This window comes from Osmerus eperlanus, chromosome 7 (assembly GCF_963692335.1).
Source record: "Osmerus eperlanus chromosome 7, fOsmEpe2.1, whole genome shotgun sequence".
Classification (NCBI taxonomy): Eukaryota; Metazoa; Chordata; class Actinopteri; order Osmeriformes; family Osmeridae; genus Osmerus; species Osmerus eperlanus.
Genome location: NC_085024.1, coordinates 8218125 through 8237086, shown reverse-complemented (window position 1 = coordinate 8237086; position 18962 = coordinate 8218125). Strand labels below are relative to the sequence as shown.

The 18962-nt window shown below is 40.7% G+C and overlaps 1 protein-coding gene across 5 annotated transcripts in view; it reads left to right on the top strand.

Annotated features, from left to right (window-relative positions):
• The window catches only part of LOC134022944 (CUB and sushi domain-containing protein 3-like), a 403505-nt gene that overhangs the window by 156379 nt on the left and 228164 nt on the right, over positions 1-18962 (top strand). For 3 of the 5 annotated variants that reach the window (XR_009930720.1, XM_062464689.1, XM_062464688.1), the window contains exons 6-15: positions 8352-8464; positions 11366-11443; positions 12765-12852; positions 14117-14241; positions 14578-14699; positions 16709-16812; positions 16982-17094; positions 17225-17407; positions 17664-17990; positions 18649-18843. Coding sequence is in view for 4 of the 5 variants with exons in the window: in XM_062464689.1 (XP_062320673.1) it covers positions 8352-8464; positions 11366-11443; positions 12765-12852; positions 14117-14241; positions 14578-14699; positions 16709-16812; positions 16982-17094; positions 17225-17407; positions 17664-17990; positions 18649-18843 (1448 nt within the window). In the remaining variant the exon portion in view is untranslated. The remainder of the gene's footprint in view (positions 1-8351; positions 8465-11365; positions 11444-12764; positions 12853-14116; positions 14242-14577; positions 14700-16708; positions 16813-16981; positions 17095-17224; positions 17408-17663; positions 17991-18648; positions 18844-18962) is intronic. The other 2 variants (XM_062464691.1, XM_062464690.1) reach the window with 1 other exon arrangement.

Genomic DNA, 18962 nt, shown 5'->3' with positions numbered 1-18962 from the left:
CCACGCACTGGCTCAGAAGGAAAAGGAGAAGAGGATGTCAGATGCTGCACACTACAACAGGCGTCACCGTGCAAAAACGCACAGTGTCTTATCACCAGGAGAACCTGTATGGGTCACCGACGCTAAGACGTCTGGAACTGTGATTCAGAACCACTCTACTCCGAGATCTTATTTGGTGGATTTACCTCAGGGGGTGGTGAGACGCAACCGCCTGCATCTGATACCTCTACAGGAGCCTACACAAGAGAGGACACCACCACAGCAGCACATGTCAGAGCAGGCTCCCATGTCACCTGCCTCGACACCTCCAGTCTTACCTGCAGAGACTCCCAATCTCAGAACTAGAGAGCTGATGGGAGAGCCATCATTGAGCCCACTAGGCTTAACTTGTGAACTAAATGAAATGAAAGAAATCTCTGAAAAATATGTTGAGTTATTGTTGTGTTATGGTGTCATGGTTATGTGAAAGCTTAGTTGAAGTTAATAAGGATTTGAATGGTTCGATAAACAGCAAATGTTTACTCCTCGACAGGTCTGCAAACGCCTTTGTAAACCGAGATTTGTTAAAACGTTTGTTAACCGAGACCGTAGGTCGAAATCGTTTTAACAAATATATTCTATAATTCTAATATAATTCAAGTCTTTCATTCTTTACTATAAACACGTACAAAAGCAATTAATGTGTGATGTGTAACATGATTAAGCAAACATTCTTTGTATAGCACACCAAAGCTGTATGACACACAATGCAAATTTGTGCTCCAATAATTTTTGTAATACAAAATTGTTAAATGTGACCAAAAGGTAAGCGACTCTTAAGAGTTTCATTTCCAAAGACAAGTCATCACAGAATATTACAATTCTTCCTTAGCAAACCTGCCCCTCAGTCTGGCCCTGAGCAACAACTTTGCACATGCCCATTTCAACGCATCGCTGAAACTGGGGTTTCAGAAGAGATTTTGCAGGGGTTCAACACCGTCTTGTACGCATTGGATTTCAACTGGAAATTAGCTACTTCAAAGGTGAGTTTCTTTACAGAAATAGTTTTAAATATATAAACATATTTTCAGAAATTGGATGGGGCATGTTAATACGTATATGTTTGAAATTTAGGCTATTTAGCCTGTTTATGTGCTATCAGATTCACATTGTTTACGTTAGGATTTCGCTAGCTACAGTACAGTAGAGGTTAAACCCTCCAGAAAGTTATGTTGAAATACTGAAAATGCATAGGCCTACATGTTATCAAAGTTTAGCGTCTCACAAATCACCCACAAAAGAATCAGTGAAAATAAACGTTCAGAACTGTTAAAAAACCTTGTCCCAAAATAGTTTATTTAGCCCGGAATTTTCAAAGACTGGAGCTAGCGTGGCTGATCACGTTTTAATCACAGTCGGTCATGGCATGCACAGCAATGGCGTCTATAAAAGTATCATGTCACTAATTTTTCCAATTTGTACATGACATCTGTTTTTGGATAAGTTTATTCGTTTTAACCTTTAGATGCGTGAGTTCTAAATATTTCCGACGCTTCCAGTTATTTTTCCAAAACGGCAGCTAGGTAGCTTTAATTAGCTTCCGTTACCTAGCAACCTAGCATAATACTCGTAGCAATGCTACTACCTGCTAGTGTTACTTGTTAGTCTACTAATTGTAAATTTTGAAGCTATACTGTAGCGTTTGTTATATAGTTTTTGTCTATCGGAAAATAGTCGGTTGGAATGTTCAGAATCACACGTGCGACGCTACGATGTGGGGCCCTGCTTTCGAACGACCACATATGTACAATGCTACTCCTTTAATATCAATATGCTAAAACTATGTACATAAACTACATTCCACTTTCATTTCTGTACAGATTATACTACCACCGTCACACGGCCTAGCACTGTGTCCCTGGGAAATGATGGTAAAGTAATGAATGACCGTTTAAAACAGTGACAATAATTGTATGAGCCATGGCAACCCTAAAGGCTATGTTTTGAAGCAAAAGCATGACTTAAAACTTTTGCATCACCAGATTCCATACCCCTAGATGTCAACTCTGGTCTGGTGGAGGTGAACCCATTGGGGGCCCAGGAAAACAGCTGGCAGCCAGGCAAGTGCAAATATAAGACAGTCAAAAAAAATATGCTTTGTATACAACCATTCAAGGTAACATTTGTTATTTACATCAATGTTACAGCTAATCTAGAAGAACCACAGTGTATGCCAATCATGCTAACTCTTGTAAACTTGTTTTACTTGTCTTTAATGACAGACACATTACAGGTTATGCTCCGGAAGATGGAGACATTGGAGGAGAACCAGCGAGAGGCTCTCCTATTCAGGCGACTACAGGGCAGACACACTGAAGAGGTGCCAGTGATGGACCTACAGGTGGCCCAAACACAGGCTGAACTTCAAGACCTTGAGGAGCGCCTTAGGGTGCTGGAGTTGCGAAAGAGAGTGGTAAGTGTTTGGAGATGCCATGAACTATGGCTTACACGCAGCGTTCAACGTTCACATTGGTGCTGACAATAAGTTCATGACTTCTAATTCCAGACGCTGTGATGAAGTGGAAAACGGGACTGGGAGAGAAAGCTGTGGAGCTCCTCATAGAGGAGACACTCAAACACACCCCGGCAGACCATTCAAAACAAGCCAGGTGAATGAATCATGATTGCAGCTTCCATATCCAACCTTTCACATGGCTATGTGACAAAAATCTAGAATCACATATTTTTTTGATGATATATATTATTTTAGATGTGATTTTTTAATGACTTGTATAGCGCCTTTTTACACGTGCAATTATGTTGATAGAACACTAACTTATTTTGTGCTTCATTGTCAGGGCCAACAGACAGGACCTGTAGCGGGGACTGGCAGAAGATTTTAATTCACTGTTTGGCACTTTGTTTGAAATAAAATGACAATGTTACATGGAAATGCTGCCTTGTTTATGATTAGCTGGAGTTAGGCTACACATCACACAAACATAGTCCTCCTAAAGTTGGCTACCATGTAGCCTATTATACAAGAACAAGTAGCATTTTGGGCAAATGAGGTCTGCATATGAACCGCCCCAATATAAGCAGTAGAATTGAGAAATATAGGTTACTTAGTTAACGTTGCAGTTACGGACTGGCAACGTCACAAAAGTACGTTGCTAGGAGGTCGCGGTTACGGACTGGCAACGTCGGAAAATGACGTTGCTAGGAGGTCGCGGTTACAGACTGGCAACGTCGGAAAATAACGTTGCCACGACGTCGCGGTTACGGACTGGCAACGTCAAAAGATTACGTTGCGGTTATGTTCTGGCGTCCCACAGATGCACGGTCCCTCAACGTCGCCAAAGACGTTGCGGCAACGTATGTTTGGTCATCGAGTGACGTTGCGGCAACGTAACTGTGTTAGCTGGGAGGGTGGGGCTGAAGCATTGAGACAAAAATACAACACTCTCCCTAGACAAGGTTTTACCAATTGAAAAACGGCTGTTTATTTTACATGAAGCTCAAAAACTATTTTGCGCTCAAATAAAGGCCAAAACTTTTAGCTTGCGCGTGTTGCGCGCTCGCATTACGTTGGGAACTCCGTAACTAGCATCACATCAAACACAGAATGTGGATGCATTGGCAGGGCAGCTGTGGTGGCGTATAAGGGGGCCAGTTCTGGTGGGCCGGTCTGGATCAAAGTCCAGGGCCTATTTTTACTCCCAGTCCGTCCCTGCCAAGCCCTGATCAACCACCCTCAACCAGCTGTTTAGGGACAGATACACAGCAGAGAACCACCACCTCTCAATAGGTGTTACATTGTGATGCTGCTGTTGTGTTAGGCTATTGGTATTGAGTTATATGTTTGGTAATAAAAAGTTAAACTGGCAAAAACAATCGGGTTTTTTTAGGGGGGGGGGGCATCATAAAGGAATTATGCTTAGGGCACCAAAATGGCTAGCAGCGGCACTGTTCATGATTTACGTTACACCCCTGTGAGAGTGCGAGGAGGAAGGAGACGGCCGGGAGAAACAAACGTCACCTACAAGAGAGCAAGACCGATTTTGCAAACATGAGTCGGGTGCTGAGAAAAGGAATACAACTAAAAAGAAGCAAGAATTTCACAAGTCGATTCGAGGATCGCTGGATAAATTTGTCAGCACGTCTTGCAGAAATGTGGCTCCGCACGCGCGCAGGATGATAGGTGTCGGAATTATGGTCTCCGTGTGGGTTGAAAGTGATTCTTGTGCGTGCATCACGTCAATAAGCAGTGCCTCGCATGTTAAGTTAGCACAGGGCCTGGCACCCTCCCTGCGACGGCTCTGTGTGGTTTGTTTAAGTCTTAAACAATGATGTGATACGCGATACGAAATGCGAAAGGGTCCATATACAGTATATATTTTTTGTGTTCCTTTTATTCCCCCAGCCGCTCAGTAAGAGCCTCACAGGAGCAGGCAAAGAGCCGCATGCGGCTCGCAAGCCGCAGGTTAGCCACCCCTGCTCTAGCTCATCTGCTTTTTATTAACCCTCGTGCTGCCTTCGGGTCACATGACCCAAAGGTTCATAATGAACCATCGTTGTGTTTACCCAATTTTACCCAATACAAAAACAAATTAAAATCATTTTCTTTTAAGCTTTGCAATGTGGGGGGTCTGAGACAGCCTAGCTGTTAAAAGAAAATGCTTCACTTTGTCTTTGTATGCAGTAAATCTGTCGCAATACGACGGTGGGTCACAATGACTGATGGGTCAGAATGACCCGAAGATAACACAAGGGTTAACAGTGATTTGCAAGGAATGCAAGAACAGCTAGATAGCGAAAACAGACTGTAGGCATGTAACGTTAAGGTTGCTAATGCTAGGTTGAATGTGTGATGATTTAGCCTAGTTTATTGGCAATGGGGCTAACGTTATTTCATGTTCCTGACTGTGTTTCATTCAAATAAATAACCCGTGTTGTCATGTAAAACTACAATTCAAGATGCATTTTTGTCCAGATCTATTTTTACCCACCTAAGTCGATCCTGTTTGCTTCGACAACAGAAGTGGAAACAACTAACGTAATCATTTCAAATGATATCTCGTCAATCTGTTGAAAACAGTGTTGTGTAGACTAAATAGATTTATTTGTACGTTTTTATTTCAAGTCTCCACTTTCGATGTTTCAGTGAGTGTTGGCCATGTTGCGTCTTTGCTCCGCAGTTACTCAACTTCAGTTAGCTCTAGCTATCTTGCTGAAAAATAGATCTGGATAAACATACATCTTGAATTGTAGATTTACATGACAACACGGGTTATTTATTTGAATGAAACACAGTCAGGAACATGAAATAACGTTAGCCCCATTGCCAGTAAACTAAATCATCACACATTCTACCGATGCTAGATACAGGCAGGATACGTTAGCATTGCTAGTAATAACTTAGCAACAACATCATACTACAGCTTGTGGCTGTGATGAACATAAGGTCAGAACAGCACCTTTTTTCAGCAACAGCTTCATAGCAAATCCTGCATTACATTGTCCCAGGTTTTCAAAACTGTCCTCGGGAAATGGTCCGAGCAAATTAATACTTTAGCATCGTACTTAATAGGGATATTCCCATAGATAAACATCAGCCATGCCTGTCTAGTGTCTTGTTCTTTGGGAAGATGGTGAAAAGTGTCAGGATTCCCGGTACAGCTTGGAACACTGCATTTACAGCGCTCCATTTTCAATATCTAGAAAACGTATTAACTTTCTTATTTGTAATTCCTGTGGAAGTACAGAGCAGCGCACACCTAGCTAAAAAAGTGTTGTAGATCTACGCGACCTCCGTTTATGTTCCTGGACCAGAAAACCAGAGGGCGGGTAAATGTAAATTTTGGGGCGTGACAAAGTTGATGCTGCAACAACACACCAAACTGTCATTTTTCAACTATAACAAGGTAAAATCAGTTTTGCAATCAATCGCCCCTTAAAAAAATAATTATGAAGTCTACAACTTTACAAATGTTCACCGTAGTCTACAATTAATGTAGTAAAATCTTAATAACATGCTTTTTTATACAAATATATAAACTAATATGGTGTATTTTATCATCCTGCAGCCGATTTCGCAAGCGTCTCGCAAAAAAATTCGACCAGCTGCCGAAACGATCGCTGCAGATCACAGGCAATCGCGGTGCTACGCAGCCCTTCACAGCGAGTGTGGTCAGTCCCATTGGTCCCATTTGATAACATGGGCGCCGAAAGAAAAACGGCGCAGCAGATCGTAGGCAGTGTGTCCCAAGCGGAAACGCACCATTAGCGTTCTTCGGATTGATAAACAGCCTGATGCAGGCACACCCTATAAGGAATCTGTAAGGAAACCAACAGACAGTGTAGTTATAAAAAGAGATACAGGACAAAGCAGCCTCCATTTTAATTTTGACATATCTATATCATAACCAATTGTTGCGGATGCAACAAGAAAACAACACTTGGGCCGAATCCAAATACTCTGTTTTACCCCTACCCCTAGCCCTTAGTTTACCCCTAGCCCTTGTGTCTCGAAACTGAGGGGTAAGGGCTACATAGCCCTATGAAATGAGACACCACTTGGTTACGGTTACGTATATCGATGTCTCCAAAGCAAGTAGTGTTATATCAAACGAAATTCGCTGCTAATGGAGTTTAGTTAAAACTGTAGACATGCTAGTCAGAGAAATCCGGGACTGTTGTGCAAAGCAGCAATGTAACGTTAGCGTAGCGTAGTTTCAATTAAGAACATGGTTGCAAATATATATTTACAGGACGGTGTATAGCACAAAACAAGACTGTCGTTGTTTTTAAATCAATTATTTATCAACTAATACATTTATCGGACTCTCTGGATGATCTGGCCGCCGTTGTTACCGGTCGTGCAATATTCACATACACCTAGGTTTCAACTAAGCTCCCGTTTTCACTTGGTTTCCTATACCCCTTCGTCTTAGCCCTACCCCTCGCTCAAAAAGAGTATTGGGTAACCACTTACTCTCACGTGAACGCGCAAAACTAAGGGATAGGGGTAAGACAGAGTATTGGGATTCGGCCTTGATGTCAAAATAAATAGATCATAAAATCAATTTCTCTCTGCTAGCCTAGAATTTGCTTTTGCGTGGATTGTACAACTTTTTGCTAGTAGTAGCTACAATCCATGTCCTTTTTACTAGTAGTACAATCCATCCACTATAGGTTGCACAGGTCTCTCTTGCAATAGAGATTTATCAAAATGAGAACAACCTGTATAAATAAAGGTTAAATAAATGAATTTAACATGCAATGTTCCTCCTGTGGAGCCTCAGTTGGCCTTGTACCTTTTTGAAATCTTATTTTCACAGCCAATTCTCTTTGCGAGTTATCTACCATGTGAAAATTCCCTCAGAAACACTCTCCTCCTTCTTTACCCTCCTACTGTATTTGCTTAATTTAAGTTTCATCAAATTGCACCGTGAGAAGAAAAGGTCAACATCAGTGTGAAATCAATTGCCGTAGTCTCCAGAGGAACACCTATCGCATTTGCTGATTCGTGCATATGACTCCAAAATTGAAATGAAAGGAATTTTTAACTTGCTGATAGAGAACAGATGCCGTTTACCGTACTATAAGCACTAACTGGATCTGTTTGATTTTCTGGGGTACCAGACATGCAACCAATTGATATTAACCTATTGAAAAATGAAAACCACAGCAACAGGACCAATAATACTCAAATGACTGGAAATCAAATGTCAGGAGGAATTATTAATTATTTCCTGCTGTGTGCCTGTTTCAGTAGCCTAAATGTCAAACCCATTACCTGGCATCCCAAAGTCAATCCACATCTCATATTTAATTTCTTTCTTTTCCACCATGCATGTTTTCTTGGCCTGTCCTAAAGGAAGTTTAATAGCTGTAGTCATAAACTGTAGTTCTCTGTTGACTGTGATGAGGCAGGGAGAGGTGGGAGGCAGTGTATGAAAGCCTGCCCTGGTTAGACAGAAAAATTAGAGGCCTCTGGCAGCTCTGAGTCCTTGGGATTAGAGTACAACCCAATGCTATGGCCACATACTGTGGAAAGCATCTGATCTCGCAGAACAGCGGAGGTTTTGTGGTGTTAGGGACAAGTTCTGCCTACTTTTCAGGGCATTGTCTTATCCAACCTGATATGGGTTGTTTTGGGGAGGCCTGTAGCCCATTCTCCCATTTAAAAAAAAATGCTGAAAAGACGATTATGCCTAGCAGAACTAGCCTACACCCCTTTATGATGCTGTTCAGCTTTATAGTTTTTTAGGATAGATATTGAGGGAGGTGGCTGAGGAGGTGACAACAATGGTTACTGGTGCAGCAGTATTACTGAAGGGGATTTTCTTTGTCCTCGTCTTCACCTGCAGGTTATCTGGAATGAATATTCCAACACCCATCATCAGCAACAAAAATTGGCTGAGACTTCATTTTGTGTCTGAGAATAACCATAGGCAAAAAGGATTCCGAGCTCAATATCAAGGTAAGCCATAATCAGATTATTTTCCAAACATGATTTATGCTCAGTATACAATGCATGGATAAAATAACAACAATAAAAACAGTGATAACTGTGATTAGCCATGAGGTGGATTTTCTTTATCTTTGTCAACTGAATAGCAAACACTTTGAGTAATTCTGTTGAGTTAGAGGCGAGGGGGTGGATCCACTTATTCAGACGAGGCTGTGCCCTTATTCTTGTTTCAGCTCTTGACATCAAAGCCACGGTTGTTGATCAAATATTTTTGAATTAGGCTACTCCTATGCCTCTCGTGCACAGAAACCACAGCATCAGAACAATTGAAAATTAATAATATTTCACCCTCACAGTCTCCATTAGTACGGCTTTAGCATTAGCTTTTCCATAAGAGCATGAACTGTTTTCTATTGACTACATACTGTACATTGAGAAAAAAAAAGACTAAATGTAAATGAAATGGTAGTTCATGAAACGTAATATATTGCATGAAATGTGTTATTGCAAAAGTATGTAGTTTGGTATTATGGCAGCATAACATAAGCTGTGCTTTAATCAATAATACAATTTCTGTGGTAGAAAATTATCAGTCTAGCAAGGACTTTATTTTATACATGCTCCAGAGAATGTTGCAACTACCCTTTTAGGTCAGCAAACACCCAGAAAGAAAGCTTGAATTAATGAGTTGACTACAAATGAGGACAGTAGAGTGATCATCAACATGTCAGAAATTGAAATCACTGAAGACACATCTTTCATAGATCTTTATTGAAGCCCATAGAGGACTATATTCAGATGATTGAATTTTGTTCTTAAAAGAGCTGGTGACTTTAAAATTTAAAAGCAATTGGGGCGCTGTTTAGCTTATTGCATTTGAATTTCGTCCGCTGTAGGCTCCTACGTACTTCCGCTCAATTTTGATTTTGCTTCTGTACTAGGTCTGGGCTTGAAGTAAGTAAGTCAGATGTCTCCGGTTAATTTTCTACCTGTCCAATCCGCGAACAGACGGAGTGGCTGAGAACGATGACGTTGATGTTGTGCGCTAGTTTGTGTTGTAGTTCCGTAATGGCGGCGGAGAAATATGCGAGCGAAGCCATTCGGTCCATTGTGGCAATGCTGCCGAATATCCAGAAGTTAAAGCCGGAGCAAGAACAATCTTTGATCCCCACGGTGTTCATTTGATTTTCCAGCTAGCTCCGTTAGTCGTGAAGGAGTTGGCTAAGGCGAACGCTAGCGATTGGTTATGGCAGATCCAGAGTGGCTCTGGGCAGATCCAATAGTTCTAGGGCCAATCCCAATACTCCCCCTTACCCCTTACCCCTAGCCCTTACTTTTGCGCGTTCACGTGAGAGCTAGTTGTGTCCCAATACTCTTTTTGAGCTAGGGGTAGGGCTAAGACGAAGGGGTATACACCCCTTAAAACCAAGTAAGATCAGGAGCTTACTTGAAACCTAGGGCGTATGTGAATACTGCGTGACCGGCAACAATGGCGGCCAGATCATCCAGAGAGTCCGATAAAGGTAATATTTTCGGCTTAATTAATTTATAAAAACATTATGACAGTCTTGTTTTGTGCTATACACAGTCCTGTACATATATATTTGCAACCATTTTCCTAATTGAAACGTTTCTAAAAATCGCTAGTTTGCTACGCTAATGTTACAGTGCTAATTTGCACAACAGTCCCGCATTTCTCTCACTAGCATGTCTACAGTTTTAAGTAAACTCCATTAGCAGCGAATTTCGTTTGATATCAGTGCATAACACTACTTTCTTTGGAGATATCGATACGTGCTAGATGACGTACCCGTAACCAAGTGGCGTCCCATTTCTTAGGGATATGTAGCCCTTACCCGAGGGCCAAGGGTAAACTAAGGGCTAGGGGGAAGGGGTAAGGGGGAGTATTGGGATTGGCCCTTAAACTTCAACAGAGTACCCGCCTTCAAGGAAGTTAACGCTTGTCAATGGAGTGAGCCCAGACTCTCTGTACAAATGAAATGTACAAGAGTCTGGTTAGGACCATGCTAGTAGGCTACAGCACATTCAAGTCTTTGAAAATGAGATGTCAAATGGCGTTTTTATTTCCATTGAAATAGTTCGAAAGTGCAATTAAATTTTAATTGAGACTCAAATAATGCTTGCACAAATGGAAAATTAGATTACATTGTTTATTTTGCCTTTAAATGTCCACATTTAAATTAGCATTTGAACATTGTCCACTGTAAAGAGGCGTACGTCTTTGCAAATTAAATGTCAAACCGTTATTCAATTTTAATTGTAATATTGTCTTAGAGCGCCCATATGACATGTGAAAATGCAAGTTGGATTATTGCATTTTTATATGAATATTGTCTCAAATAACACAACATATCTTGAAAATTATCATGCAATTCTGAAATTGCATTATCATTTGAATATAGTCCTCTATGGGCTTCCATAGCTCTTGGCCAGCATAGTGTAAATGCTATGTAGGGGTGACAGTCCTTTACATCACTTGGCTCCTATGTGTAGTTTTCCTCTGGAGTGTCTGTGTAAAATTATAATTCTTAAGATGTTTTGGAAAAGTGGTCAGAGGGCCTCCTTTTAAACACATATCTTCTATCTGAAAATCCATAAAAGTTGAATTCCTTCTGACAAATACATTTTCACCTCCTGTTAATCATGTCTCAGCAACAATGAGCACTGCACAAGTAGAAAAACAAATTCTCTTTTTAGCAATTTATCAATGCAGTTGCTATGATATAACAAGGGTAATGGCCCAATGAAAGATGCATCCCAAATGAATTTAAAAAAAATGTTTATCTGTAGGACAAAGCATTATTCTACAAGAAGCACACACTGTATCTTCTCTCATCTAATACTGTAACTTCTTTTATCTAATGTAATGTTTTTATTGCTCTCAACTAGTGAAAAGCTCTGGAGAGCTCAAATCCAGAGGGGTAAAATTATTACCAGGGAAGGACAACACTAACAAACTCTCTTTGAGTAAGTCTTATTTGTCTTATGCAAATGTTTTATGGTTTGGACTTTTTGCTTGTTTGGGTTTGGGTTGGCTCTCGGTTTTTACTGCATCATTTGGTAAACATTGCTACAGTACTAGATTTTGCAGAAGTGCAGTATTTTGTCTTTCTGACAGCCCATTGCCCTCCAGACCTGGGCACAGTGCCCTGACAAAAATGTGCTCACTTTGGCGAGAACTACACTGAACATAGCAACATAATCTTTATGTTGATCTGTAGAGCTGCAGGGCCCAAACTGTACACATAACCTGTAGGTGGTCCAAAACAATCATGGCCTCCACATGACTGACCACTCATTCAGAAGTTCCTGTTTATGTACAAGCCAATGTATCCTACAGTAAACACTCAATTATATAATATATAACATATCTCGGAATCAAATTGAGTGTTTCTCAACAATGATCTTAATACCAGGTTATAATCTTGATTACCATAGAGTCATTCCAAGCCATAGACTCTGCTGCTTAAATGCATGAATAATGCAACAGCCTACAATAAACTAAATTACCCAATACATTGGGCATTCATATTAACTGAATAAATAAATGATGCAAACTGTGTGTCTTGCAACCCAAACCAGTCTGACTCAAAACTAATGAGCCTTATCAGCAAGAGAGGGAAATACTGTACTTAACCCTTGTGTTATCTTCGGGTCATTCTGACCCATCAGTCATTGTGACCCACCGTCGTATTGCGACAACTTTACCACATACAAAAACAAAGTGAAGCATTTTCTTTTAACCGTCGGGCTGTCTCAGACCCCCCACATTGCGAAGGTTAAAAGAAAATGCTTTTTATTTGTTTTTGTATTGGGTAAAATTGGGTAAACACAACGATGGTTCGTTGTGAACCTTTGGGTCATGTGACCCGAAGGCAGCACAAGGGTTAAGGACTTTGAGTTAAACCAAAGTATCGTCTTTGTCATGTCCATAATAAATTACACACTTTCAATGGCACTTGATAAGGAAAATGATTAACGAGGTCTCGATTACTTGCATACAGTAAATTACTACCAACTTGATTAAGACTAAGCTATTACAGGAGCAAAGTAAAATATTTCATACTTAGTTCTCAAGTTATCCATAGTACTTATGCTCTGTATTATGTCTACAGAGCAGCAGTGCATGATTAATGAGGCTCATGCAGTGTGCTTAAATGTTACTTAATCTTCTTATTTGCCCATGGGTCGCAATTTATTGCCTATATTTTCATATGATGGGATTTAGGGTTGAGGGAAAAGAGTGCTTATAAGTGCCTCATGTTCATGCTTGCATTTGTTTCTGCAGTGAATGAGGGAGGGATCAAGCAGGTGTCTAACTACTGCCCTGACCCAGGAGAGCCTGAAAATGGTAAACGCACTGGTTCAGACTTCAGGTCAGTGTTATTGATGGTTGGTTTCACGAAAGATGACTCCGTTGTTGCAATAATCGGTACATACGGACAAATGCATATTTTGTAAGCACATGTGCATGCTCAAACACTGACATATAGACGGCACAAACTATGTCCACTCAATGTACAATTCTGTATCTATTTTCGGATGAAAGATGTTTTTTAACTGGCTAAATGGGTCAGTTCAAACAAAAGCTATGTTCCCCTATGCACCACTGAATTCATTTTAGCTCACCTGGAACTTGACATGTTTTATGTGTGTGTATGTGGGTTGTACATGTGAGGATGCAATGTGAGGTAGATTCAGTCCCAGCTGAGATGACCCCAAATGGATTTAGTGGTGCACATAACAGAGAGAGATCTGCCAATGTTTCCAGATAAAAGTCCAATTTCTGTGGAACAAGTCTGTATATGGTCCACCCCTGGGATATTACTGACAAGTCTCTCATACATCTACAATAGCTGTGTTGTTCAGTCACTGATGTCTTCCCCTTTCAAGTGATACTGATGGAATGATCAGGAGTTTATGGAACAAAAAAGTACTGTCCTGCGATAGTGCTCTTAAAGTTGTAAGGCTGGGTGTCACCCTGCCCCCACCTCTCATATGCTCAAATCTGGAGTTGCTGGACAGAATCTGTACTTGATGGGTCTCATACCTCATTGTGTAACTTACTGTTGCATTGCTAGTAATATGTTGATAAGTAGGGGTCAATATGTGGTCCGATTGGTTGTTCTACAGATAATAGTTGGGTATAAAGGGAACTATTAAGCATTGTTCTTTGGATTATTGATCTCCTGAGGGTTTATCCTCAGCTCTGGCTTCTCCTACTCCTTCTCCTTCCTCACCTCTTGCTTTCTCTCTCTGATTTACAATAATAATGGTAGAGTAGGTAAGATTTAAAACCATTTTGTAACATATTTGCCTTGTAATTGATTTCCTTTATTTGCAATGTTATTAAATATCGAGTTAATTTAACTCACTTTCATCATTCTTGTTCTGATTTCTGAAGTCAAATAACTAATTCCATTGGTATTGGCATTTGGTTAATGTTACACTGTTCAGTTTATCCCTCTTCCTTTAAACATAGGGGAATAGTTTTGGTTGGTTCAACAAATATTAAACCCCCTACAAAGTGATAAAATAGTAATCCAGATCTAAATGATCTTAGAAAAGCTTGTTTATATGAAACTATTTTATGCAGTGCTTTGTATTAATTCAATGTTTCTTCATTTAAAAAAATGTCAGCATTGGAGCGACTGCTCAGTTTACATGTGACAAAGACCACGTGCTCCAGGGATCCAAGAGCATCACCTGCCAACGTGTAGCTGAGGTGTTCGCTGCCTGGAGCGATAACAGGCCCGTCTGCAAAGGTGAGAACTGAAACTGGTGGGATACATACGAACCCAGCGCATTTCAACCCAGACTCCTACCGCTAGACCCAGCTGGCTGGGTCTGATGAAGAATTTGAGTAAGGCATGGCCTGGGGACTTATGCAGATAGCAGCAGTGCTCACCTTGTTAATAATGGATGAAACAGTGGCTCCAGTGTTACACAAAAGCAGAGCTTTTTTTCCTGGGTTGCTCTAATTTGCATTAGCCTAGCCTAGTTACAGTACCAAACTTCATGTTTTAATTTATCCTCAAAGCTGTGTTGCCTATTTTTCAATGAAGCTGTTTGTTTCACTCTTTGTTATGTATTCTCCTCAGTTAAAACATGTGGATCGAACCTGCAAGGACCGTCTGGTACCTTTACGTCTCCTAACTTCCCTATTCAGTACGAGAGTAATTCCCAGTGTGTGTGGATCGTCACTGCCAGCGACCCCAATAAGGTACGCTTGACTCCTCACTTGTGAATGCTTCATATGGTATGATAAGCAATTAAACTCAGTGTTTCTCCTAGGATTTCTTTCAGGGGGGGCAGTTGACCAAAATGTTGCCTCCCATTCATTTTCAATGGAAGTCACATGACACCTGGCAGCGCAAACAGGTCGCCTAGCAAGAGAAGCGAACCCTGTTCTATGTGTTTATTAGAGCATTTGTGGATGAGCAAAGTCAGTATGTTGCTAGTCAAAACCAAACTAGCTAGCATAACACAGCTAGCACGGTATATGCAAGGAAGTAAATGCTATTCCCAGCACCACATGGCGCTGCTCGCGCTGAGCAAAAAGTCAGCTTCACTGCAATTTAGACGCTGCCAGTGGATCTAGGCCTACTCATCGACAGGCGTTCAGGTGTAACAAGGGCAACGTTGCGCAAGTTTTTGTTGCAAATTAATCAAACTTTTGAGGCGACGAGCAAGAAGCTAATTGCCTTTATGAAAACACCTTTACCTAGCGCATACGTTTTTATTTGAAAAAAAAAATACATAGGGGGCACACCTCCAAAACAATAGTAGGGGAAGCACTGAAAGTTAAAAGCTAGTCAGAAATCTTTCTAAACAAACATAAATCTTCAGTTTGCACAGTATGGGTTATATTAAACAAATATTGTTGTATTTTATCTATTCATTTACCATTCAAATCTAAAAAGAGTTTACTGACAAATTAAAACTATGTTGTTAATTTAACAATAACTGTCTCATTGTTATTATAATTCTGCAAAGGCGTACCTGCCTAACGAGGTTGTTTTACATGAGCTTTTTGCAGGCACTGGCCTCCCCATGGCCAGAGAATAGCACTGCAGATGAATAGCATGTTGCTATTACATTGTTGCTGTTGGCACCAACAGCCATGACACGCATTACATTTTACCATACTGTGCTGTTGGTACACCTCTCATTAGGGGTACGATTTTAATTATCATTTTCATTCACCTCCTAATTCAAATGCTTCAGTACTGCATGGCACAGTTTGAAATTCAGCAAAGCTATGTAGGCATGGAAGGCTAAGTACCAAAACATACATAAGTGACTGTCAGTAAAGATTTGCAAAAGGATAATCGGACAGGCAATTCATTATTTTTGGTCAATAGTTGCTTTGAAATATAATTTTTCAGTGATTGTTTTTCGATATTTGATTTGTGCTCTGAAGTGCATGTACATTTATGCCATTACCAATATGTAAAAAAAAATCTTGAAAAATGAAGGAATTATTTGGCTGTGCTCTTACTGTGGAGTTTGCCCTGCTATGCATTTAAATTTAAACTACTTACACAATAATGTAGGTCCTTTTGTTTTAGAAAGGGTTCGTTCTCACTACAGTTCCATTTCACCAACGTATAGAAATGTTCGGTAGATATTTGCATAATTTAGATCAGAAAATTATTCTGTTGCATACATTTGCACAGTTTTTAATTATGAGTCAAGTAAAGATTAATAGACTAGATGGGATTTAGGAGCGTCTAATGTGAATCTTTCTTTTAGCACAAGCTGCGTATTTACAATATGTGTACGGCATTACATATTCCATCTACGTAAACGCCACTCCCTCACTCTAAAACTGTCTCCAAATCCCCTCTCAAAGGGGTGTTTATGCAAATGAACAGCTGCTTGAATGTTTATGAATTTGATGCGAGGTAAATGTTGAATGAGTCAATCACATAACTTGATAATTTTAGGATTTCTGCATTGTATCTAAATGTAATATATGAATATTTGTATCCTTTTAAATTTGTTTTGGAACTTACCATTGATGAGTACTGTGAGTAAGAAAGACATATATTACCAAAACAAATTCCCAAGCTACCTTACATTCTTACATTTCTGTTAGACTTATAGGGAAACTTAATGTATTTCCTGTTATGTCTGGCATAAATGAATCACAGAGAGCTGATTCAACAGCATTGTTCTGCACATAGGTTAAATAAAAGATGTACGTTAACCAATATTGGCCCTCAACAGATCATCCAGATAAATTTTGAGGAGTTTGACTTGGAAATCGGATATGACTCATTGACAATAGGAGATGGAGGAGAAGTAGGTGATTCCAAAAAAGTTATCCAAGTGTAAGTATTTAGTACAAACCAATTTGTGTTGTCAAAGGCCTAATTTGCTGGGTCACCTGCATGCCAAGACTTTTTGAGAATAATATTTCCCCTCAGATGAAACTGTCTGATTGGATGCAGGGAGAAAGCTTGTGATGAGCTTTTGGCTTTGTTGTGCTCTTATCTCCAGCCTGACAGGCAGCTTTGTACCTGACCTTATAGTCAGCATGTCCCATCAAATGTGGCTGCATCTCCAGTCGGATGAGAGTGTGGGCTCTATCGGCTTTAAGATCAACTATAAAGGTACACTGCCTCCCCAACTCCTGAGCCTGGGCCCTGGCCAAGGCAAACACCCTTCTCCTGCCTCTTTACAGATAATGATAGAACTATTAAACAGTTCGGACAAATCCCTCTCTTTCTTTCTCCCCTGCAGAGATAGAAAAAGAGAGTTGTGGTGACCCAGGCACACCTCTGTATGGGTATCAGGAGGGCAGTGGGTTTCTGAATGGCAACGTGCTGCACTTTGAATGCCAGTTTGGATTTGAAGTCATCGGGGAGAGAATGATTACCTGCCAAAACAATAACCAGTGGTCGGCTAATATTCCTATTTGCATATGTGAGTATGTTCGGGTCTATTTTGCACCCTGCCTGAATTTCTTTGAGTGCTTGTCGAGCACTTCACTACAGCACTAATAAACGTCATGTTCACACCGTGTCACTGTGTACAAGATTAATTAGTGTAGTTGCGCCATTACCTTTCAAGGCCTATTTCATATGGTTTTGAATGTGATAAGCCAGAAGAAGATCTGCAAACGTAGTAAAAACAAACAAACCTGTTAAATGTGTTCTCTGTGGCCCCTCCTCTCCCGTAGTTCCATGTTTCTCCAACTTCACAGCAGCCATGGGGACGGTGCTGTCTCCTGACTACCCAGAGGGTTACGGCAACAACCTGAACTGTGTGTGGCTCATCATCTCAGAGCTAGGCAGTCGTATCCACCTGGCATTCAATGACTTTGACCTGGAGCCGCCCTACGACTTCCTGACCGTGAAGGATGGCGACCAGTTGAGCTCGGCCGTACTGGGCCGTTTCACAGGGGCCGAAGTGCCCTCCCACCTGACTTCCAACTCAAATGTTCTGCAACTGGAGTTCCAGGCCGACCACTCCATGTCTGGCCGAGGTTTCAACATCACATACAGCAGTGAGCCCATAGTTTTTGACCTGTGTTATATTTTGTGAATGGACCGTTAGTAACACAGATTATTTTATTTTAAGATGATTGCCAGTACCCATCCTTTTGATTACTTTTGATTGACTTCTTGGAGAACCAAAATGATAGAGAGGATTAAATCAGAGCTAACTCTAAATTAATTTATGGTACAATACTTTTTAGTTTGGTACATAACAGGCAGGCTCTGCTCTTCTCTGTTTATTATTATTATTCCATTGTATAAGTACATTTGACCACCAAAGCTAAATCGAGGGCATATCAGTTAAAATTATGCAGGACAGTACTGTGAGTAGTAAGGACAGACAGTAACTATTGACCACTGTACAGGCCTGGCCTAAACTAAATATACTGTAACTTTTTTATCTTTACTTGTACAGTAGCCCATTTCTCCTCCACTGACAGAGAGACACATTCATTTCTTATCGCTGTGCTTAGGTATATTCTTATTCAGAAAAACCATGTAGTGTCTGGGATGTATTTATTGCCCAGCTTTCTCCTCCTTCTATTAATTTGTTATCTCTTCTTTACTTTCTAATTTCCTTTTCATCCTATCCCCCCTCCTTCCCCCATACCCTCACTATCTCTATCTCACTATCTTTGTACTCTTTTTCTGCCCCAACCCTCTTAGCTTTTGGGCATAACGAGTGCCCGGACCCTGGTATCCCTCTGAATGCCAGGCGGTTTGGTGACAATTTCCAGCTGGGAAGCTCGATCTCGGTGGTGTGTGAGGAAGGCTTCATCAAGACGCAGGGAACAGACGTCATTGTCTGCCAGTTGGAAGGAGGCAAGGTCATGTGGAGTGGGCCTATCCCGAAGTGTGAAGGTACTTTGATTTACATTAATTTAGTGTTGAGTACAGCTGCATCATGCTCATAATAGGAGCAGGCAAGTGTATTGATATTTATCCCTTTGAAGGCAAGTGCATTGATATGTATCCCTTTG